Below are 25398 nucleotides of genomic sequence, written 5' to 3'. Positions count from 1 at the left end.
CCAGGTATTTCTTTGCTGTAATAAGGTTCTGTGCGTGTCCTGCATTTGCTGATGACGGAGTGTATCCCTGTCACAAGTGTGCAGGAAGGAGCGATAGAGGCGGCGGGATTCGCGGAGGAGGAGGACAGCCCATGGAGGGAGAGTGGGACGGTGGGGTTGGATTGTTTTGTTTTAGAAGGAACATGGGCCTCCACGGCGTCAGTAATTACAGTCTGAAGGTAGGACGATGCGTGGATGAAATCGTCAGGATGGTGATAAGTAAGAGGGTGGCTTTCGACCTGGGTGGCGATGGATTCCCAGTAGGCATCCCAGTTGGCACGACGGTAGTCATGGACGACCTTGGGAGAGGGTGCAGGGTGGGGAGCCGGAGGGGTATGGTGAGCAGACGTTATGGTGAGAAGGATGGGGAGGTGGTTGCTGCCTGTGGGTTCAAGGATGTCGACGGTGATACGCGCAAGAAGGTTGGCAGAGGCAATGACAACATCGGGGATGATGTCGCTTTCGGGACAGGCGTGCTGGTGAAGGGGAATAAGGTCACCTTAGATCATGGAGAGGAACTGATACCACCGCTGAAGGGCGGCAGGGGAGTGGCTATGGATGTTAATGTCAGCAGCAATCACATAGGTGGAGAAGGTGTGGTCAATGTGGGAGATGAAGTCATAGGGAAGAGAAGCAATGGAGCAGACATAGATGGTGGCGCAGATCATTGTGAGGGAGGGGAAGATGATGATGAGGATAAGGTGTTCAGTGGGGTAATTTAGGAGGGGTTGTGGCCGGATGGAGATATGCTTAAGGTGGCCAATGGCGACTCCACCCTGTGCTCTAGGACCAGGAGCATCAGTGTGGTTTAGGATACAGGGAGAGGTGTGGATAGTATGGTGGAGCTGGAGAAAGGTTTCGTTCAGGAGGAAGGTGTTGACCCGATGGTGGGAGAGGGTATTCATGAGTAGGTATTTGTTGGTGCGGAAGGAGCGGACATACTGGAATAGGATGTGACACTCATGCCACACCATGAGGGGAGCAGAGGGGGTTGAAGAGAGGGTAGGGAAGAGACTTAGACTAGGGTGTCGAGGCAGGTGAAGGTGAAGTGGGCTTGGTTGTGGGAGTAAGTGGAGAAGGTGTAAGACAGAGTGGGCAGCGAAGGATATTTGTTGGAGGGTTTGGCGGTGCTGGAAAGGGTGAATGTTTTGGAGGACTATGGTGAGGAACCAGATGATGTCTTCAGCTGTGGGGGGTGGGACGGAGGGAATTGTTGGTGTGGACGGGGGAGGGGGGGGGGGATCAATGGGACGGACAGGGACAGTAAGCTCAGGGGTGGCAGGAGGGGTTTAGCTTTACACTTGTGGGAGTAGGTGGGATAGGGGCCGTTGTAGGTGTTACAGGAGGGGTGGTGAGGTTGGGGCAGTGTTTAAGAAAGTGGGAGGCCTTGCAATGAGGACAGGTGAGGGGACTTTTTGCAGTTGGGGGTCAGGTGATCGTTGTACATGAGGCAGTGTTGGCAGAGGTTGGATTGAGGAGGGGATTTGGAGGATTCAACAGGGTGGCAATGGTGGAAAATCAGGGCACCCTGGGTGAGGAGGTGGTAAATGGAGGGGGCGGACTCCAAAAAGACCCACATGAGATAAATGGGACCAGAGGCATTGTGGATACGTCAGTCAGAGCGAATTTCCAGGTCCGGGTGTGATTTCAGTTCCGCCAACACCTCAGCCTCCGTGATCACCGGGCTGAGCTTGGTGATCACGGCAGTGTAGGTGGGGGGATGACGGGGAGGCTGGGGATGCAGGGGCAGGGGAAGAGGAAAGGAAGGATGTCAGAGAAGCATGGGGACCAAACATAATGCGCAGGAGTTTACAGAGGAAATCCATGTGAAAGGAGGGGGACTTGATGAGGACTGAGTCCCTGCGAGGAATCAGCTGGGAGATGGGACCACCAGGTAGACACCTTCATATCTCCATGGTGAGGGTACGAGCATCAAGGAACTTAGGGTCTGGGGTTGACAGGACATAGGTGTGAAGGGCAGGGACTGGGGTATGGGTGGCAGGAGGAGTGGGGGAGGTGGTGACTTTTTGTTGGAAATGGTGGGAGTAGGCAATAACGTGCTTCTGGGGTTTTGATAGTTCAAAAACTGTCATGACTATCATCTAGGTGTTTTATAATCCCCATCTCTTGGAGCCAATTCATCTTCTTCCCTTTGTGAGCTGTGTGCAGCACACTTATGTTATTCAAGTTGGAGGCTGATGGCCACTTGATTTCAAGTGCTCAGCAAAGGCAGAATGATGCTTTAGTTGCCCTCTCTTAATAAGTAAATGCTCATTAAATCTGATTATAAGCTTTCTATCAGTCAGTCCCCATGTGATGCATCACAGTCTTTGCAGTCGATCCTGTAAGCACCAGAACCTGCATATTTGTCTTCGTGTCGTGTTCATTGTTGGTGTAATAATTTTGCACTTTATTAGCTGATGAGGAAACAACTTCCATATCTTGCTTCTTAAACAGCTTAGCAAAGCCACATGAGAGATTCGCTACAAATGGGGTCTTCACAATTTTTTGTCAAGATTAGTGGGATTCTGGACTCATTTGGTGGGGTCTTTTTTTATACAAATCATCGACTATCATTGAGCTATACCCATTGCTGATCGGAATATGTTTTAGATTAGCTAACTCTTTGTCTTTGGATAAATGGCTTAACAGAAAGTCACTGATGCAGTGTAGCATGGATTTCAAGAAGCTAATCTTACTGCGGTAAAGGTGACAGGAGAAAGCATGTATGACTGCATCACTAGTGGTGGGTTTGTGGAAAATGTAAAACTGAATGATGCCCACAATAATGTCTCTCCCATAATATTTTTTGCTTTTAGGTAAGACTAACATACTTTATTATTCTTGCTTCTGCTACTTGCATGTTTTGGTTATAGTATTTTTTAATAAATGTACATCCACAGAGGATATTTATTAGTAAGCTGTGTTTTTTTCTTTTTTCCCCCCTCTCATGTACTCCTGGTTGCTTAAAGATTCTTTTATGTATTTAATTATATTGCCTTCGTAAATCCTCCAACAGTTCGATCATTCACTCTATGGGTTAAGTTATGTTTTAAGATCCTGTTATGCAATTTTAAACACTTCATCTTAAGCATTTTTGTGAGTGGCAATGTTTTTCCCGTATATTATTTTTCTGTGATCTTTAATTGTCACCAGTTAATTGGTTATTTATTAGATGCTTTTATATATTTTATTGTGGTAACATCGTAACCATGTGATAGCAGTATTACTTACTCCACTTGGTTTGTGATGGCCTAAGCTACAATTTAAGACCTTTTTATGCACAAGTTTTCCTTCTCAGCAATTTTGTAAACAGCAATGTTTTATCCCGCACTTTGTGTTTTGTTAGCCCCAGGTGTTATCAGTTAAATTTCATAACCTTCCATAATGTAAGTTGTCTCTGCCCCTTGCGAACATAGTCACATACACTTTAATTAATTTAAATTTTGATTCCCATTAAGTAATACATATGGCTTATTCAGCTGTGGTTGATGCTTGTGTCATCTAGGCCATACAGGTGGTACAGGTACTGTGCCTCTTATTGTATACCTCATAGTAGCTTTTCCTGTAGTGCTTAGCAGACGTGTTTCACAGGAACACTTTCTAGCTTGTAGCATGGATGTTGTATGTGTGTTTACACTCTGCACAATGTTCTGATCTTGTCTTAGCACAAGTAAGGTATCTTAACTGTTCACATATTTTATTTGTTTTACATCCTTTATTGCCTCCCAGTAATTTAATTAATTTAGTTTGATTTCCATTTAGACTCTCTTCAGTCTGATAAGACTTTTGACCAGCTGATGCCTTATCCAGATGATTTCTATTCTTATTTTATGCCCTGTTGTTGCAACTCATGTATGAGACTACTTCTTCTACATTTTTATGTGAGTTTAGAGATACGCTATTATCACTCTTTGTGTGGTTGCACAGTTAAGAATCATTCTGCGTTATGTTACTGTTTGTTACATTAAAAAATTTCTGTTTTATGTTCTTCAGATAATCTGAGGATATTTCACAAGGCTAAAATGCATAATTGGTATGAATGAAAACAATTTTGCAACTGAGACTGCTTTTATTCAAGGAAATATCATAACCAGTTGCTGTACCGAACTGCCAGTGATGAACTGGAACCAGTATTGGCTTCAAGAGCCAAAACAAAGTCTTACTATAATAAGCTTAGTCAGAATTAAACTGATATACATGACAGGAATAGCAATGTAAATATATGAAACAGAACCGTGCATCTACACAGCACTAGATGTAATAAAAATAAGTGATAAGTAAAATGGCCTATAAACTAGAACAAGTGAAGCTGAGTGAAGAAACTAAACCTATGTGTAGTTGATAAGAATGCTAAAATTCAGTTACAGGATGTTCAGTGTAATGACGAAGTCATTAAAATGAAATAACGTAAGGTATATTAAATACATGAGAGTATCAATGTTAAAATAATTTTTCAGGTACTAAAGAATAGAAGCTTGGCAGACTTAGTGCTTCAGAAATTCATAGTTATTGGGAATAAACTTGGGTTTAAGCATAGTTTGTCCATTTACCCTAAACACAGGGTTCTGGTTCAGATAGTGCAAAATTTTGTATTTCGTGAAGAGTGTCAAGGATATGTCTTTTAGGATAGTGGTGGAGATTGCCATCATTCTTGTGCCACTCTTCACCTGTTGTTATTTCATTGCTTAATTTTTAGATATATTTTTGTATACTATCAGGAACTCTTGTGTTAGTAGCATTTTCATCTTTCCCTAATTATAGTGTTCTTATCCACTATACGTAGGCTCAGTTTCTTTACTCATTTTCTTTATTCATAGTTTAAATCCCTTTTTGCTTCTTGCTAATTTTTGTTATGTCTGGTGCTGTGTGGATGCCTCATGCTGTCTTATACATGTACATTGCTATTCCTGTTGCATATATTGGTGTAATTGTGACAAAGCTTTTTATATTGACACTTTTTTTTAAGATGAGTGTATGCGCGGTTACTGATCTTAATGGTTGGCATCATTCTCCTACCACACATCACCTGTCATTGTCTTACTGCTCAATTTTTAGATATATATTTTTATACTGTTCATACACCCTGTTTTAGTTGTATTTTTATCTTTTTATTCTGATGCCCTCTGATAGACTGACTTTTAGACATTTTGTGCCGAACACTCCTGTTTATAAGTTTTTGAAACATGGTTTTAGGAAATGTCTGCAGTCATAAAATACTATAAAAAATATAATATAAACAGTCTAGACCATGTAAAATATTTTATTTTAAAAACGGTGACCAGTTTCGAGCAATACCTGATCATCTTCAGACCAGTACATACTCCTTGCTGACTCCTGGAGCTGGTGGCATGAAGCACTGACTGCTCTTGGCTGGTGTGAAGAGCAACTTCAGGTGGCAGTTGTTCTTAACACCAGCCAGGAGCCGTTAGTGCTCCATGCCACGAGCTTCAGCAGTCAGCAAGAAATATGTAATGGTCTGAAGATGATCAGGTATTGGTCAAAACCGGTCATCATTTTCTAAAATAAAATATTGTATGTGGTCTAGACTGTTTTTATTATATTTTTAAACTCATAGCTCCTCCTCTTGTTTGTAGTTGGTGGTACCTCAAGTTGAAGCTTCGGGTTTCAAAACAAGTTGTGCAGTAAATGGAAATTACCAGAAACTGAAGTGGATTTTTTGTTGTATCAGTCTTGAAATATTGATAAATACTCACATTTCTTCACATTCTCTTTAACTACACAACAACAACAGTTTAGGGGATGAATGTTAACAAACAGTATCTATAAAGGACATTGTTTCAGATTACTCTTATCATGTAGCATTCACTCATTCATATGATAGTTGCCAATTTAAAGAGCTGACCAGTCTGACAATAATTTCACAGTACATGTATACTCTTATGAAGTTTGTTCTTCATCATCTGTTATATTCTGAAGCAAGTGATAATATCCACAGTTACTCAACTAGAAAAAAAAATTATTAGTGTGTGTCAAGTCTAACGCTGGTTTCCAAAAGAAGTGAATTATCCTGTAGAAAAAGTTTGTTGATCACTCACCCAGTTATGTAAATTGCTCGATAGATAGAATAGTTGGTGATAAGTTTCTGCCTACTCGTTATATCCTTCTGAAATAATTTTTATTTAGAAACTTGGAGAATGTATTGCATAAGAGAATTAATTTTTGTTATTACTAAATTATTTTAGTTACTATTGGCAGCATGTGCCCGTATAAGTATTGCATTTAAGTTTTTTAAATAACCTTCAAACTACCTGGTTTCAGATTGTTAAAAAAATGTCACACAAATCTTCTATTGAGCATGCAGTTAACACTGATCTGAGTACAAGACAGCCATTTGACATTGAGAAATAAACTTTAAGCAATAGTTAGGCACAGAAACAAGAATCTAATACCATACTGACTGTTAATTGAATGTGACTGTTTCAAAAATATGAATAGGTTTTTCAGAGAGAGAAAAAGCCTAACATTACAGCTCAGATTTTTAACTCTTGCAGTTTTTTGGTGAATACATCTCTTTTCATATTTTAGTCAACAGCTTGTAGTAAATGTTAGCTTTTGGTAGACTTGTTACTAAAGGTACGTATATAGTATATTTATGTTTTCTGTAAGCTAGTGTAATGTGCACAATGGAGGAATGTAGAGCGTTTGTAGTCATTGTCCATTTGGGAGACATCATTTAATTTTTGATGATAAATATGGCTGCAAAATGGACATTTGTATGCTCATGACATGTTTTCCCCCCTCCAACACAGAGTACTGATGAGGACCTAACATCCTCAGAATGCCTCAAAAATGGGCCTTCTGGGGTGCTCGCACATCTGATGCTGACCTTTCTAAACATAAAAAGAATAGCCACAAATGGTCCCTTTAAAGTTGATTGTTATTTGCCATACCTCTTAAGGTTGTCATCAATAGTGTTGACTACCATTTCTGATCCTAATTTGTGGATACCAGCCTTTGTTTCTTGTGTAGGTAAAATGGGGTGCCTATCTGTCCAAATCAAACTTATTTGCACCTTGTGGATGCAGCTTTCATGGAAATAGTGATAGCATATTAAATGGACTGTAAATACCATATTTTTCTTTCTTTACTTGAGTGGTGTACAATTTTACACCCCTCAATTTAGGATGGTTGGCACACTGTCTCACACGGGTGATTCAGCAAGGTCATCTCACATTTAAATTATCTAGCTTTCTTGTTTACTCTGTAAATAACTTTACTGAATGGATAAAATTTTCATGGTTTTGTTCTTCCTGAAGCATGAATGAGCACTCAAGCTGTCAGTGACTTTCATCCATCATTGTTGTCGGTAACTGTCTGGCTAATGGATGCTATGTTGGCCTTTTATACCTAATAGTTGGCCAGAAGCATTATGCTGATGATGTGCAAAAATAAAGGAATTTGCACATGGTGCTGCAGATTATGTTCACCTCCGTAGATAGTGGTTAGCGCAGCTGACTACCATGCAGAGGACCTGAGTTCGACTCCCAGTACTGTCAGGAAATTTTCCTTGGTGGGAGGAGTAGTACAGGGTGCATTCAACCTCTTGAGGCCAACGGAGGAGCTATTTGACTAATAAGTAGCGGTTCCAAGGTCAAAAAACTTGATGATGACTGGGAGTGTGATGTGCTGACCTCATGGCCCTCAGCACTACATTCGTTGACACCATTGACAGAGGATGACCTGGCTATTGGTCAGGTCTGATTGGCGTGTTGGGGCCCAGAATGTGAAACTTTATCTGCCTTTATGTATCACAGATTGTGCTGATATTTGCAATGGAGGGATGCTAAGAACACCTTGAATCATGAATCTCTTTGGAAATTAGGTAACTTGAGGTACATAGTTGTAGCAGTTAATATCTGCTGCTATGCACTGCTAAGAATATGGAAACTACCATGGTTTTATTTGATGTTGTATATTCCTATCTTAGAAACTTCCTTTATGAGGGAATCTCAGTAGGTTGAGCCATGGAACAAGAGACAGTTCTATGCTTGTCTGTGAGGCTACTCTCCAACCACCAATTTGCATTAATTCAATTAGGCAACAGTGCTCTTTTTGGGCAATACAATTGCTGTCACGATCACAAGGAATGTTACAAATTCAAGGAATCCATTAACCATGACTGCTTTATTGAACTTAGTGTCTCTGTTTCTGTTGTCTTCTTCACTTGTCAAAAAAAAAGGTTGAATGGCTTATCTGCCCAGGACGGTTCATATTTTTCCCCACAGAGAAGAGAAACACAATATGCAGGGCAACCTATAATGCATAGTGGCTGGGAGGGCAAGCCTCTCTGGTGGGTGGTTGAAGTGGGTAGGCAGAAATCAGGAAGCCAGTAGTTCACCACTCTGGGCAGGATGCCATTGGAGTGGTGACTGAATGCCTGGTATTTTTCCAACATATCATCATGGAACATTATTGTTAAAACATTCATTTATTGCTTAGCAAACTATAACAGTTGTGACAGTGCTCGGAGAAGCCAACAATCCCAGGATATGTAAGGTGTAGAGGGCCTGCGAACAGAAGTGGCCATCAGAAGTGGTGCCCAATTGGTGGAATGATGATGGCAGTGACTTGGCAAGGATGCTGACCACAACAGTGGGTGGTGGCCCAAAATGCAAGCTACAGCCATGTATAAGCCTTGCACCTGCAGGAAGATGAGTTGTCTGTCAGTCTCAGAATCGGTTGCCTAGCTGCACAGGACAGGGTGTGCTGAGGTGCGCAGAATCACACTGTGGATTCAGCATGGATAAGATGGCTCACAACAGCAGCATCTGCCCACACAAGCAGAGGCAGGCAGCTTGGAGTGTTCCCACATGATTGATGACAGCTGAACAGCTGCATGACTCTGAGCTTGATCCGTAGTCCACCATGGCAGGAGGCCAGCAGTGCCTGATCAATGTTTGCCATTGCCATTCTGATTGAATTTTTCAGTAGACCCAGGGCATGTGGTTGGTGGAAACAGTAGGATTATTTGCAGTGATTGCTTTGACTCCATGTGGCAATAGTAATGGCTGTGTAGCCTGATAAAATAGTTATGTCAGCGATTTTTTGCTTTGAAATCTGTTTACTTCTCAATAGTTTTCCACATGTCACATTTATGCAGTCACTTTTCTCATTACAGATAAGGAAAATGAAGATCAACTGTGTGTGCCAGTTGAGCCAAATGATGTAATGCAAGAACTGTGTGCACGAGCTGAATCACCAGTTGAGCCTACGTTCAACATTAAAGAGCCTCGCATTGGAGATTATGTGTTAGTAAAGGAGGAAACATTTGAACTAGCGAAGGACAAACATTGCAAGTAAGCAAGCACATGCCCCTTTATTTAGATAGCACCGTAACTACATTTTAATGTTTACAGTGTTGTTGTTGTTGTTGTTGTATTTCATGTGGCAGTAGCTGAATACTGTACATTTGAGGCGCCGAGTGCCAGAGGGAGTTATCACACAGTTATAGAAAAAAATGGTTTTTTGAAGCATTTGGACACCTTTTATTGTCAGTTAGTAAATGTTAAAATCCCTGGTAGGTGAGAAGAGAGGATCTTGAGGCCATAATCTAGTCAGGCTAAATAAACAGTAAATAAAATAAATAGAAGAAGGAAAACTTGCAAGCCTTCAGAGTTCTCCTTTTATGAGCTAGAGTGGACACACACACACACACACACACACACACACACACACACACACACACACACACAGGAAGGAGACTGGGGGTGGGTGGCTAACACCTCGGAAGGGGGGGGGGGGGGTGGCAGGTATAGTTGTAGCAGCCAGTGGGAAGCAGCACATGGTGAAGGCTATGTGGGGACGTGAATTGGGAGGGGGTAAGAGGACGGAGGAAGGGGAAACTGTTCGGTCAAGGGTGTGGGGACAGTGGGTACCCGGGATTCGAGGCCAGGACAATTTGGGAGTGAAGGATGTGTTTTAAGGGTAACTCCCATCTGCATGGCTCAGAGAAGCTGGTGGGGGAGGGAAGGATCCAGATGCTGTAAGCAGCTGTTCAAATTGAGCATGTTGCTTCAGCTGCATGTTGTGACACCAGGTGGTCAGCTTTGTTTATGACAACAGTTTGGCGGTAGTCATTCATTATGGTGGACAGCTGGTTGGTTGTCATACCAACATAAAAGGCTGTGCAGTATTTATAGCAGAGTTGGTATATGACATGGCCCCTTGTGAAAGTATGTGGCCTGGCCTCTGATGAGGTAGGATAAGCCTGTGACAGGAATGGAGTTTGGAGGTACTGGGTAGGTGGAATGGGCAGATCTTTCACGTTGGTCAGTCACAAGGATATGATCTCTGTGCAAGGGGTTGGGGTTTGGAGTGGCTTAAGGATAGACTAGCATGTTGTGTAGGTCGGGTGGGCAATGGAACACCACTTTAGAAAGAGTGGGAAGGATCTTGGGGTATAGTGTCCCTCATTTCAGAGCAGGACGTGAGATGATAAAAGTTTTGGTGAAGCATAGGGTTCATCTGTTACAGTCCAGGGTGATTGTGCACTAGGTTTTGCAATGTATTTCCTGCTTGTGAATATCTTTGAGGGGCCTTCAGCATACTGTGCGAGAGAGTTCTTCTCAGTGGTGGTGGTGGTTAGTGTTTAACGTCCCGTCGACAACGAGGTCATTAGAGACGGAGCGCAAGCTCGGGTTAGGGAAGGATTGGGAAGGAAATCGGCCGTGCCCTTCCAAAGGAACCATCCCGGCATGTGCCTGAAACGATTTAGGGAAATCACGGAAAACCTAAATCAGGATGGCTGGAGACGGGATTGAACCGTCATCCTCCCGAATGCGAGTCCTGTGTGCTAACCACTGCGCCACCTCGCTCAGTCTCTACTCGGTGCAGATATATCGTCCATGGGTTGCTAGGCCTTGTGGGAGGGATTTTTTCATGTGGAAGGGGTGGCAGCAGTCGAAATGCAGGTGCTGTTGGTGGTTAGTGGGTTTAATGTGCACAGGGGTCTGAATGGAGCCATCAGCGAGGAGTGGAGGTCAATGCCAAAGAAGGTGGCACAATGGGTAGAGGAAGACCAGGTGAAGTGGATGGAAGAATGAAGCAGATTGAAGGAAAAGTGTTGGGGATGTGAAGAACTGTGGATATTGTGTGCTTGCCCCGAGTCTGGCTCATGAAGGTATCATCAATGAACCTAAACCAGACTAGGGTTTAGGAATTTTTGCAGGCTAGGAAGGTTTCCTCCAGATGGCCCACAAACAGGTTGGCATAGGAGGATGGCATACGGTTGCCCATGGCTGTGTCATGGATTTGTTTGCATATCTTCCCTTCAAAGAAAATGTAGTTGCGGGTGAGGATATAGTTTGTAAGGTTATGTGGAACGGGGTGACGGGTTTGGTGTCTGATGGAAATTGGGAGAGGTAGTGTTCACTATTGGCAAAGCGATGGGCATGAAGGATGTTGGTGTATGAAGAAGTGACATCAGCAGCAACGAGTAGGAGCCAGAGGATGAGTAGGTCTGGATCTGTTTTCAGGCTGTGTATGCTGTCGCTTTCTTCTGCTGAAAGGATAGTGTTCTTAGGAAGGGACCTGGGCAACGATGGTGAGGCCAAGTTGGAAGTAATGAATTCCTGGAAACTGACTAGTTGGTTGGAGGGGGGAGGGTCACAGTTGGATGGTGGTATGAACTTGACAAGGTTAAATGATGGGATTAGGTTGGCTGTGGTTGGAGGGATTGGTGGCAAAGAAATGTTTCCACTGTAGGGATCAGGAGAAGGAGAGTAGGTCCTTGACAAGTCCAACATGGCTGGGCAGAAAGTTAGGCCTTTTGATAGGACTGAAAAATTTCTGTGTGCCATGAGGAGTTGGTGTGAGGGTTCATTGTGAGGAGACTAGATGTTGACGGGTAATGGTACCCAAAGGTGGAAGTAGGATGTCAACAGGTTGGACAGTTAGTGGCAGTGGTGTCTGGAGTGCACATGCAGGTTTTGGAGTGCAAAGGTTTCTATTTCAGAATGTTGTGTATGTAATGAAGATTGCACAGTAACAGTATCTTATGTAGAGAGTAGAGGTGGGTCAGGGATGTCTGTGCCATGGAGAGGTGTTTTTGCAGTACCAGGTTCATGAGGGATAAGGACTGCTGGAATCTAGAAAGGTGTAGCCTGTTGTGAAAGGAGGGGTGGAATCCAGGGAAGGGGATTTTTGTGGTCTGGTCCATCAGGGTGGGGATTACATGGTTTAGACAACATTTAAAGACCAGCACATGGGACTGTTTTTTTTGCCAGGGAAAGGGATAATTTTCTGTTCTGGTGCAGAAAGGTGGAGCCAGGGTCCCTTAGGGTAGGAATGATGATAAGAAACAGGGAATGGGCGAGTGAAAGTGTTAGGTGGTTATAAGGAGAACAGGAAATTAAGCCCCATTCAGTTCATTTAGTGGAAAGTGTGGAAGAAATTATGGTGGGAACAATTGGATGGTTTTGTGGCATGATGATATTTAGATCGCGCATAACTTATCGTTACATGTGGGGGAAAAAAGAAGGAAAGACGAAAGTAATGACTAGAACCATGTGTGAGGAGGGATGGGTGGATTCGGATGTTAAATGTTGTGGTTGATAGCTGGGAGGTGTTATAACTGAGATCCAATGGATGAGTGTTACATAGAAAAGTCTGCAGTGCGGTTGTAATGGCTATGTCCGGTACTGCCGGACGTCACGAAAGTTGTGCACGACCATGCGATGTTATCCGGCACAGGCGAAATGTGTGTATTACAGAAGCAGGCAGAAAAATGCAGGAAAAGATGCAGATGGACAATACAGGAAGACAAGGGATGGAGATGACATATTGTAACAGAGTGTATATGCACTGGGACAAATGTGAAATCTGGGAAAAACACGGGAATTTTTCAATCCAGGAGAAAACAGGGAAACACTTTGGAATTTTTGATTGTGTTAGTTTTCAGTTAAATTTTTGTAATTTTAACTGGTAAGAACTGATACTCTAACGAAGAATTTTGCTTTAGCTAGGTACTGCAACAATAAAACATAAACGAGGGAAAGAAAACCAAAGCACACACAAGCGTCTGCCAACACCAAAATGTGTGAAAGCGCTTAGGACGAAGACTATTCAATACCTTATAACAACAAAGTGATTCCATTGACTGTTACGTCACAACGGTTTACATTAGGTTCGTTTGAGCAGTTGAGTCGCGTATGTACCTGCTTCCGCTTACGGCTACATGGGCGTACAGCTGTTACTGTAGCTGTTATCAGCAGTAGCAACAAGCAGCCAAGCTTGGTAGCGCATCCGCAGAGCAGTCGAAGTTGCAGTGGAGAGGGCAGTAGTCTCTACGTGACCCATGTTTAGGTTTAGTGATTTTGCTGTTTCTTCTTCGTTTACAACTCTCACGCCAAATGAAAACGGATTTCTGTGGCAGTGAGATGGCAAGTGAATCAAAATACATTTACATACTTATGGAAGGCTGTTGTTGTTGTGGTCTTCAGTCCTGAGACTGGTTTGATGCAGCTCTCCATGCCACTCTATCCTGTGCAAGGTTATTCATCTCCCAGTACCTACTGCAACCTACATCCTTCTGAATCTGCTTAGTGTATTCATCTCTTGGCCTCCCTCTACGATTTTTACCGTCCACACTGCCCTCCAATACTAAATTGGTGATCCCTTGATGCCTCAGAACATGTCCTACCAACCGATCCCTTCTTCTGGTCAAGTTGTGCCACAAACTTCTCTTCTCCCCAATCCTGTTCAATACTTCCTCATTAGTTATGTGATCTACCCATCTAATCTTCAGCATTCTTCTGTAGCACCACATTTCGAAAGCTTCTATTCTCTTCTTGTCCAAACTATTTATCGTCCATGTTTCACTTCCATGGCTACACTCCATACAAATACTTTCAGATACGACTTCCTGACACTTAAATCTATACTCGATGTTAACAAATTTCTCTTCCTCAGAAACGCTTTCCTTGCCATTGCCAGTCTACATTTTATATCCTCTCTACTTCGACCATCATCAGTTATTTTGCTCCCCAAATAGCAAAACTCCTTTACTACTTTAAGTGTCTCACTTCCTAATCTAATTCCCTCAGCATCACCCGACTTAATTCTACTACATTCCATTATCCTCGTTTTGCCTTTGTTGATGTTCATCTTATATCCTCCTTTCAAGACACTGTCCATTCCATTCAACTGCTCTTCCAAGTCCTTTGCTGTCTCTGACAGAATTACAATGTCATCGGCGAACCTCAAAGTTTTTATTTCTTCTCCATGGATTTTAATACCTACTCTGAATTTTTCTTTTGTTTCCGGCTAAAATATGTTATTAGTTTTAGTTTCCTGATTTGATTTTATTTCCAAGTTTTTGGAAGTCAAGCATTAATTGCCTTGCAGAGCACTGAAGTTGTTTTTGTCGATTTGCCAAAGAAACTTGGCTTTTATCAATCATTTCCGCAGAGGCAGTCAGTTTATTTGTAACGAAGTGTTTTATTCCGCAGTATTGGCTAGTGTCAACTGTTTGCTGAATTACAAGTACCTGTTTTTATCTCCTGGCACGTATGGCGTTATGCCATAAAGAACCAAACATACTCCAGTACTGGTACTCGAAGAAAATTTGCAGCCCGAAAACCACAATGAAAAGTTAAATGTCCAGTTGGGGCTCACTTCTTCGTGAATCTGGACATACGAATGTGCACTTTCAGCCGAATTATGTATTTTAGTCTGGTTTACAAAATTCCGATGCTGTTTGAGTACCCTCTGATGTTATGTTTCGTTTACGACGTACGTAAGATCTCTTAATGCTATGTAGATACCACAGTCTAACATAACAGTTGTGACACTTCGCCTCGATTTTGTTGCCTGCTGCGCCCCAAGTGGCCAGTTCTCTGTTAAGTTCCAAGTGATCGTGAAATCGAATGCGAATAGTAGTTGTTTATTTTGGTTTGTACAATGGCTTTTACAAATGGGAGTGCAGTGTAGCCCAATAAAGTGCAGCAGAAACAAGAAAAAGACATCACATCTTTTTTTATGTTTCCTAAGGACCCTAAGTGGTATATACCATCATGTTACTAAACTGTATCATCAGGATTCACTTGCAAACTACATCTATATTGATGATTAATGTTTCGTTTTAGGGGCATAAAATGGCTAATGAATAGCAGACGAGAAGATCTTATGAAAAAATACCCTGTTTACTTTTATAATAAAATTAAGTTTTGTCCGCTACACGTCGAACAAAACCAGTTCACGAATGCAGACAATAATAAACTCGTGTGGAATGCGGATAACCACATTGTTTGACATTTCAAATAAGCCACTGCAACTGACAATGTAGAGGAAATTGCCACAAAGGTTCGACAATCCGTCTAAATCTGTAAAACACTCCTATGGCTCAGAAGCAGCCAGTTCAACTCTCCATATATCAGTGCCAGATTCGTCTGAATCTTCAACACAGACCTCCTTTGACGAAGTGGTAAAATTAAGTGCAGTTACTCGTATCTAGAAAAAGCGTGCGAAGTATCAGAATATGCAAGTCGCTAGACTTCGTGCAAAATTGTTATGAGACAAGGTCAAGTACAGACAGCAACAGAAACTGCATCAGAAGGATTAAAGTGGAGAAGGACAAACAAATTTTGAAGACTATAGAATCCTGCTATTTCAAAAAAAAGATGCCCTTGACTTGTTGTTAAGCCAGATTAGCATGCCGTCTACAAGATGGAAAGACGAAAATAACCTGTTTGCTCTACATTTATTATATTATAGCAGTAAGGCAAACAAGTTTTTCCAGAATGTTTTATGTTTCCATCAGTGTGTATTCAACTCCCTGTTATCTGAAGATAGGTGGGAAGAATTTTTGCAAATAGATGACACCAACAAAAAGTTTGAGAAATTCTCTAGCATCTTCATTGATTACTTTGAAATTGCATTCCCTCTCAAAACACAAGACATAAGAGACACAGCTAAAAAAAAAAACAAAGCTATGGATAACAACACAGATCAAAATATCAAGTGCGAGGAAAAGAGAATTACTCATATACAGGAAAAACAATAATATATCCCCTCTTCTAAACAGTTACATACAGGAATACATTCTAATCTACAGAAGAGTGATACGACAGGCAAAAAAATGGCCAATGATAAGTTCATAACAGAACCAGCAAATAAAAGCCAAGCAGTATGGAAAGTCATAAAGAAGGAAGCAAATAAAGTGTCCCATAAAATGGAAAATATCACTCGTAACCATGAGAACAAGAGTATAACTGACTCCCAACACATCGCAGATCTTTTTAAATGTGACTTTGCAGAGATCACAAATAATTTAATAGTCAGTGACAAAACAGATACTAGAAAGAAACAGAAAAACAAAGTGCACCCTTGTTCCTCTTCAATCTACATTGATGGAACAACCCCAGATGAAATCATCAGTGCTGCATCAGCTCATAGGAAAATGTCATCAGGGATTGATGATATTCCTGATTACATCATAAAGCAATGTACTAAAAACATTTCACTTCCTCTTGCAGATATAGTAAATTCATCTTTTCTGACAGGCACATTTCCAGACAGTTTAAAAATTGCTAAAGTAGTCCCTATCCATAAGAAAGGAGACCAAACAAATATAGAAAACTATAGACCAGTTTCATTATTATCAGGCTTTAGTAAAATCATAGAAAAAGTAATATATAATACAAAATTCTCACTGATTCTCATCATGGATTCAGGAAAAATAAAACAACAACCAGTGCAATCTATGATTTTATAGAAAATGCTCTGTAAGCAATAGACAAAAAACAAAGAGCCACTGGCATATTTTTAGACTTAAGTAAAGCCTTTGACATACTGGACCACAGCAAACTATTGGGAAAGCTCCAAGTATATGACATTAGAGACACTGCAATAAAATGGTTCACTTCGCACTTGACAAACTGGATACAAAAACTACAAACAAAACATGAACTAAAGGAAAACACCAGGACATGCTTCTCAGATGCAGAAGTTCTAAATAAAGGAGTCCCTCAGGGATCCATTTTTTGACCAATCCTCTTTCTCCTAATGATCTAGACCTGAACATTGAGTCACAAACAAACACTCTTTTTAGCAGATGACACAATCATCCTAATTACAGGAAATACCCCAAATCAGCTTCAAACAGCTGTTAATAATACTACAGAACAGCTAAATAGATGGTTTGAGCTGAATAAATTTATGATAAATACCAAAAAGCAACATTCCTAAATTTCTGTTTAAAAGGTGATTCATGCTGCACCAGTGTGACAATAAACTCCAACAAAGTTTCATCTTCTCCGGAAACAAAGTTTTCAGGCTTATGGCTTCAAAATAACTTCAAATGGCACACACATATAAACAAAATTAATGGAACACTAAATAAAATATGTTAAAGTCTGCGTTTACTCTCTGTCAAAGCAAGTTATAGCACTGTCCAAACTGCCTACTTTGCACAATTCCACAGCATCCTCCAGTACGGAATTATATTCTGGGGAAATATGCCATCTAGTTCAGTCATCTTCTTAACTCAAAAAAGAACTGTAAGAGCAATCCAACCTGCTCGACAAACAAATTCTTGCTAACCCCTCTTCCAAGTCATCAATTCTCCCTCTTCCCTGTATGTGTATAGTAGAAATCTGCAAATATATTAGAAACAATTTAAAAGATGTAAATGAAAATTTTAGTATCCATGAACATGATACAAGACAAACGGTAAAGTTTCATGTCAAGTCAATAAGGACATCAGCCTATAAAACCTCCAAAGTAAACAGCACTACACAAATTTACAATAGTCTTCCAAATAAAGTAAAAGACATATCATCATTCTCACTCTTTTGTAAAACCCTAAGGGCATTCTTATTGGATCATTGCCTCTATTCAGTAGCAGAATTTCTAGATCATTTAAGATGCAAAAGACTTGAAACAAGACAGTGCAGCTACTGCAAGAACCTTTGCGGATAAAGCTAAAATTAATGTATCTGCTGAAATAATTACTGTATTATATATAATCTCCCACAATCTGGAAAGATTGATAGGATGAATCAATAAATCATTACATAGGTATGTGGAAGGCATACAAATAAAATGTGGGTTAAGTGACAATATGTTCCACCTTTTAATGCGGAAGGTACAGCAGTTCTCCAATAATGATAAACTAGTGCATATCTCATTGGATGAAACATCTCTAATGGCAAATTTAACATATGACAGCACTTTTAACAGTTTTATTGGCTTTGAGGACTTAACTGCTTGTCCCACTTCGAATAATATAATGGATGGAGGTCGTGCTTGTGGCAACAGGTGACAATGACTAAAACACAGTAGGCCTACAGAAAGACAAGTGGGGTGTCAATCCCTTTTGCATGTAGAGATGTCTGTGCTTCTTATGTGTGAATCTATGTGTTTATATTCCGTTGATATCAATGCGGTAAGCTACAGTTGTATCCAACGTAACAAGTGTTTCTTCACGAATGTGTTGTAACTTGCCACTGGATTCATGATTTTTATCCCTACTTCAGCTTACTTTAGAATAATTTTTAGGAACATCTGTGTCTTCTGATATTACACAAACTCGTGGATAGCAAAAAATAATTCAAATATTTTGTAAATCACATAGGAAAGGGATGCAAAACAAATATTATGTTTATGATTCATCTGAAGTTCTCCTTTCTCACCCCTTGGAGTGCTAGTGTCGCTCTAGCTGTCAAACAGTAACAACTTTTTCAATAGTGAGTGTCACGTCTGTTATGTTAGACTGCGGTAGATGCGAATATGTGGGCTTCCTACGTCATCGTAGCTGCGCGTGCATAGTAACACAGTTTTCTGGCGCTCTGACAACTGCTGCAATTAATTCTAACAGGTCGCAGGAAAATATTGTGAATGGTGGTTGAAAAGCGTTATTTTCAAAGTAAATTTCATTTTACGCAGGATGAATTACATTATGTGTGCGAAATCACAGAGCATTTTATTCTCATTGAAAGCCTAACAATCTGAAAGGGCAACAATTTCGAGCCCAGAAGTTTGTGTATTATTTAAAATTTTACTGGCACATTTGTGTGATGTATATTAAAGTCTAACACTTGCAAAACAGACCAATATTATATGTGAAAGTGTAGCTTATCTTGTAGCTACACCATGTATGTTAATTTAAACCACTAACTTTTCCTATTTATGTGTTCGCGCTACTGAGCAGTGATGTTGGTTGCTATTGGCTGACTATGTCACGTGTCCTATGCCTTGAATATCTGTTATCATCAGTTGGCGAGATCACACGACATCAACTATTATTGGCTTACTAAAGTGCATCACAATCTCGATTTCAATGCTTCAGAAACCAACGTGCTATGTTTGGTGGAATTCAAATATATACTTTCATAATACAAAAATATGCAGCGTACGTGCTGCTGCACGTCAAAGATCTTTCTAAAACGCGCTTCTTTCTTTTTGTGTGTGTGGGGGGGGGGGGGGGGGGGGAGAATGGTTTGTTTTCTAAAGTGCCTGGAAGTTCCACGCCAGTGTATAAAACCTTAACCATTGAAAAGGTTGATAAGTTTTATGGTTCGGAAAAAGTGTATTTTTAACCGGGAAAAATCCAGGAATTTTTTTTCTTTGTCCACATATACACCCGGTGTAACAAAGGAGGGACAGCACGAGGTGTGGAAGGAAGCAAGCCACAAGGCATATAAATCTTGTAGGAAAGTTCTTGTCAATTGTAAATACTTCAAAATTAAAGGAGACCACTTACCAAAAAACAGAAGCATTGAGTCATCAATAGGCACACATAAGAGAAGAAACACCTGCTTGCACACACACACTGACACACATTCATACTCCTACATGGTGTTGGCTAGATTGACAGTGCCAAAGCTATTTGTGGCAGTGGGCTGGTTGTGGTGGTGGTAGAGTCAGACCCTTGGGAAGTGGCACACACTCAAGACTATGTAGGGACATGAATTGAGAGGGGGTGACCGGATGAAGGAAGGGTCAGCTGTTGGGGGTAGGTTGTGGGGACAGTGAAGTGAATTACCTGAGATTGAGGCCAGGATGATCACTACACCTTTATCTCCCAGAACCCTACTCATCTGTTGATGCCACGTGCCCATACACCAACATCCCTCATTAACATGACCTTTCTGCTATCCAATATTACCTGTCCAAACATCCATCAGACTTCAATCCAACCACATCAATTCATAAACATCTTTCCTACTATATCCTGACCCAGTACCACTTTTTCTGTGAAGGGAATGTTTACAAACTAGTCCGCGATACAGCCATGGGGACCTGCATATCACCCTCCTATGCCAGCTCGTTTGTGGGCCATCTAGAGGAAACCTTCCTAGCCTCCCAAAGCTCCCAATCCATAGGCCAGCTCAGTATCATTGATGATATCTTCATGATCTGGACTTGGGGCGAAGACACCCTATCCACATTCCTTCACATCCACTTCACCTGGTCCTCCTCTACTCATCATGCCACCTTCTTGGACATTGACCTCCATCTCACCGATGTCCACATTAAACCCACCAACCACTAACAGTACCTGCATTTCAACAGCTGCCATCCCTTCCACACGAAAAAAATAAAATAAAATTAAAAAAAAAAAATAATTCTCCTATTCAGCCTAACCACCTGCAATGACCAGAACTCTCTTGCTCAGATGCTGAAAGCCTCACAAAGGCCTTTACAGACAGGCAATTACCCCCCCCCCCCCCCCAAACCTAGTCCACAAATAGCTTTCCTATGCCATATTCCCTTACACACACCCAATTCTCCCACCGCTCCTGAGAATCAGGTACAAAGGACAGCCCCCTCATCACCCACTATCACCCTGGACTGGAACAAGTGAACCATATCCTTCGCCAGGACTTTGATTAGCTCTCATCCTGCCCTGAAATGAGGGACATTGTACCCAAATTCCTTCCCACCCCTCCTAAAACACTGTTCTGTCTCCCACCTAACCTACACAACATCCCAGTCCATCCCTATGCCACTCCCCCTCCCAATCCCTAGCCACAGAAATCATATCCTTGTGGCTGACCAAGGTGCAAGACCTGTCCAATCCATCAACTCAGCACCTCCTACTCCAGTCCCGTCACAGGCTTATGCTACCCCATCAGAGGCTGGACTACGTGCTTTCACAAACAGCCATGTCATATACCAACTCTGCTGGAAACACTGCACAGCCTTTTATGTTGGTGTGACTACCAACCAGCTGTCCACCAGGATGAATGGACATTGCCAAACTATTGTCATGAACAAAGTTGACTACCTGGTGGCACAATATGCAGCTGAAAATAACATGCTCAAATTCAATGGCTGCTTCACAACCCAAGCCATCTGGATCCATCCTTGCACCACCAGCTTCTCTGAACTACACAGATGGGACTTATCCATACAATACGTCCCCCACTTGTGTAATAACCCTGGCCTCAATCTCAGGTAACACACTGTTTCTGCATCCTCCACCCAACAATTTCCTCATCCTCCATCGTGTCAACCCCTCCCAATTCATGTCCCCACATAGCCTTCAGTGTGTGCTGCTTCCCACTGGCTGCTACAACTGTGCCTGCTAACCCCACCCTCAGTCCCTCCTGTTACCACTCACGCCCCTCTCCCTGTACTCACCCCACCCGACATTACCCCCACAACAACCAGCCCACATGCTGCAAGTAGCATTGGCACTGTCAGTCTAGATGGCACCGTGTGTGTGTGTGTGTGTGTGTGTGTGTGTGTGTGTGTGTGTGTGTGTGAGAGAGAGAGAGAGAGAGAGAGAGAGAGAGAGAGAGAGAGAGAGTGTTTGAAGGATAATTATAATAGCTAGAAAGTTTTCATACTTTTGTGTGTACCTATCGATGGCTCATTGCTTCTGCTTTTCAGTGAGTGGTCTGTCTTAATACTAAAGTATTTACATTCTACAAGAACTTCCCTAAAACAAGTAAAATAAATAAATATCCCATCTGCCATCTACACCCATGTTGACAGGCGCATCATTTTGAGTTGGTTAGACTCCCAGTGCTAGATGGAGTTATTCCATATCTAATGAGGCTGGATTGTAAATTTAATTGCTGCCACTGGAATGACCTTTTAAACTATCTATTCTCAATTGTGTGATACCAAAATGTACAAATAATATTAATATTCTTGAGTACAACATGATTTTACAGACTTATAGTACTTGGTCCAGTCACATTCATACAATCACTGCCTATGTTCAACATCAACATTCAGTAACTACTCACAGGTGGCAGCACTAGCAGTGGAAGGTATATGAAGTATGTCAGGGGAACATGGAAAACAGTGCAGTTGTTGTTGTAATGTGAAAATGGAGTGATTTATCTGACATCCAAAAGGACATGATCATTGGCTTTTGGGCCAAGGGGGCAAACATTTCTGAAATGACTAAGTTTGTAAACTGTTTGTGTGCCACCATGGTGAAAATATACCATGCGTGACAAAATGGCGCTATACAAAACTGGCCTTGAGGCAACTGTGGTGCACCACAGGAGATGGGTGAGCGACAGCTGTGGAAATATCTATGTGTTAATGGACATGCGACCGTTAAGCAACTGATCCCCCAGATTAACCAAGGGGCTACCAACATTGTCTCCGCAACAACTGTTCAGTGAATGTTGCTGTGTCTGGGTCTCCACAGCAGGCATGTGTTTCATGCACCCATGCTGACTGCCGTTGATCGGTGATGAAGATTGGAATTTGCACACCAGTACAACAACTGTACATCCACTGAGTGGCGACCGGTGGCCTTTACAGATGAATCACATTTTATTCTCCATTACACAGTTGGCCTTTGGTGTGAGCGGCATGAAAGGTCTGAAAGCAAGCATCCTGGAACAATTTTCGGAAGGTTCCAGGCCTGGGGAGGGAGTGTTATGGTCTGGGGAATATTTTTGAGGCATGCCCTGGGTGACCTCATCATTATGAAGGGTACAGTGAAGCTACACAACTATGCATCTATCCATAGGGACCGTATTCAGGCTGTTGACAGGTGGTCACATTAAAGTGATAGGATGGTGAATAAAACTAATGTAATCCTGTTATTAATAGTATTAATGAAATTTTGATTGTTTAAACATTGGAAGGTGTGAGGATGTGCTGAAAAGTAATGCCTCCAGATTTTTTAAGTGAGAACTCTTAAAGCCTTTTAAATAATACAAATGGTATTAACATTGTATAATGGATGTTCCACAATTAATGCAACACATTTTTCTCTCAGTCAGTTTCATTTGAAAAAAATGTGGAATTTGTTGTAGGACATTGTGGAATATTCCCAGTTCAGCCCCTATAGTTTCATGAAGTTCAGATAGGTGGAAGTGCTATACATAGTTTCAAAATGGTGTCTTTAATGAAGGTGTGTTCCAAGCAGAGAGCTGTCATTGAGTTTCTTTTGGCAGGAAACCAGAGCATCACATATGTTCGTAGGCACTTCCAGAATGTCTGCAGAGACGTGGCAGTGGTGGCATGGTGAGTTGTTGAGTGAGGCATCTGTCGTCATCACAACAAGGTCATACAAACCTGTCCAATCTCCCGTCTGCCGGCCTGTCGCACACAGCTGTGAGTACCGCATTGTTGGAACATGTGGACACACTCATTCGAAGTGACTGATTGTGGATCACAATCAAACACCTTGCTGCTCAACTGGATGTTTCTGTAGGTAGTGCTGACACACTCATCCACCAGTTGGGGTACTCAAAGGTGTGTGCCTACAGCCCAGATCTCACACCCTCCGACTTTCTTCTGTTTGGCCCAATGAAGGGTACACTCTGTGTGGGAAGCAGCACATAGATGATGGGGAGGTTATGGATGCAGGAAGATGTTAGCTCCGACATCAGCCATTAGAGTGTTACTATGCGGGGGCATACAGGCCCTTCCCGTAAGTTGGCATAAGGCCATCACATTAAACAGAGGTTATATCAAAAAATAGGGTTTTGTAGTGAAAAGAGTGGGAAATAATATAGGTATAAGAATCCTTAGTGGAAACAACCTACTTTCAGAAAAAATATGTTGCATTACTTATTGAACACCCCTCATACACCTTTATTCTTCATGTCTACATCTTTGCAGCACTCTGCCGCTAGAGGGCTCTGAACAGTAACGTGTAACATGATGGTGTGCGATGTAACTATGTTAGCACATGAGGAACAGTGTGCTGTAATGAAGTTTCAAATTTGAAGAGTTTGTATGTGCATGGAGCATCTTCTCCTTCATCATGACTATGCCAGACCACACATGAGTACTGCAACATGTACAACATTGTCATCGATCATCCTCCACACAGTCCTGACTTGGCCAGACCCAATTTTCATCTGTTTCCAGAACTTATAGAACTTCTTGGAGAATTTCACTTTGATAGTGATGAAGCAGTGCAAGAAGAGGTAAGGGTATGGCCCATTAACAAAGTCAAACTTGTCTCTTGTGGGGAGAAATATGTTCATCACCAGAGTAACTATGTTGAGAAATAATATGTAGACATGAAGAATGAAGATGTAGAATGTTAATAACATTTGTTTTATTTAAAAAGCTATTAAGAGTTTTCTATAAAAAATTCAGAGGCATTACTTTCTAACATGCCTATGTATGTGAATAGAGACTGAGGGCTGAATGAAATAACTAGTGTTGAGAATAAATGAAAATGCAACAAAAATCTCAAAAAACACATGACCACAGGAAACAGAAATACTGATCAAGACTGTAAGATTTTTAATGTAACAGCATAATATTTGGTCATTTCTATACATCATTCAGAATTCATTTTTATTTTGATTAATTTGATAGAAAGAATGCACTCATTACTATAATTACGACAAAAGTTGTTCTTCAGCAAGCAGACAGATGTACTGTTTTGAGCATGAAATGAAATTACAAGATAGTAAATGCAAGAGAGGGTACAATGTTCTGTGAAAATGAGGAAGACAATAATGATTGTGACAGCGAAGAACAGAGAAGCTTCTTATCGTCACACTTTTATTGGAAACATAAGCATGCAAACACTCATCACAGAATTGTTGTTAGTGTGTTACTCATTTTGCAAGAGGTATGTGCTAGAAAGTAAACTGTAGCTCAGCTGTTCTTGGAATGTGCAGGGGCTGGACAAAAATTGGAAACACCATGAGAAATGCATTTTTTTAACATAAATACAGATGCTAGCCAAGCCTCCAGATTGTATTGTTGTATTTGACCACTAAAGGCACCTATGCAATGTCCTCAATACATTGCAAGTATGGAGTATCGGAACTATGTTCTCTGTAGTTGTGAGTGAGTGCATTATATTTGAGCTGAGTGAATTCTTATGTGGGTAAATTTTTGGTGTTGGTATGATGGGGTTTTTGTAACCAAGGTAGCCAAAGTGTTTGGTGTTTCTTG

General features: G+C 41.4%; 1 protein-coding gene across 1 annotated transcript in view; it reads left to right on the top strand.

The window, feature by feature from the left end:
* Nucleotides 1–25398, top strand: part of LOC124722102 (zinc finger protein 257-like) — a 94611-nt gene that overhangs the window by 60459 nt on the left and 8754 nt on the right. Inside the window, exon 4 of the mRNA XM_047247300.1 lies at nt 9182–9359. Within this exon, the coding sequence (XP_047103256.1) occupies nt 9182–9359 (178 nt within the window). The remainder of the gene's footprint in view (nt 1–9181; nt 9360–25398) is intronic.

This window comes from Schistocerca piceifrons, chromosome X, assembly GCF_021461385.2.
Source record: "Schistocerca piceifrons isolate TAMUIC-IGC-003096 chromosome X, iqSchPice1.1, whole genome shotgun sequence".
Classification (NCBI taxonomy): domain Eukaryota; kingdom Metazoa; phylum Arthropoda; class Insecta; order Orthoptera; family Acrididae; genus Schistocerca; species Schistocerca piceifrons.
The sequence above is the reverse complement of the archived record's forward strand: the minus strand, read 5'-3'. Positions and strand labels throughout refer to the sequence as shown.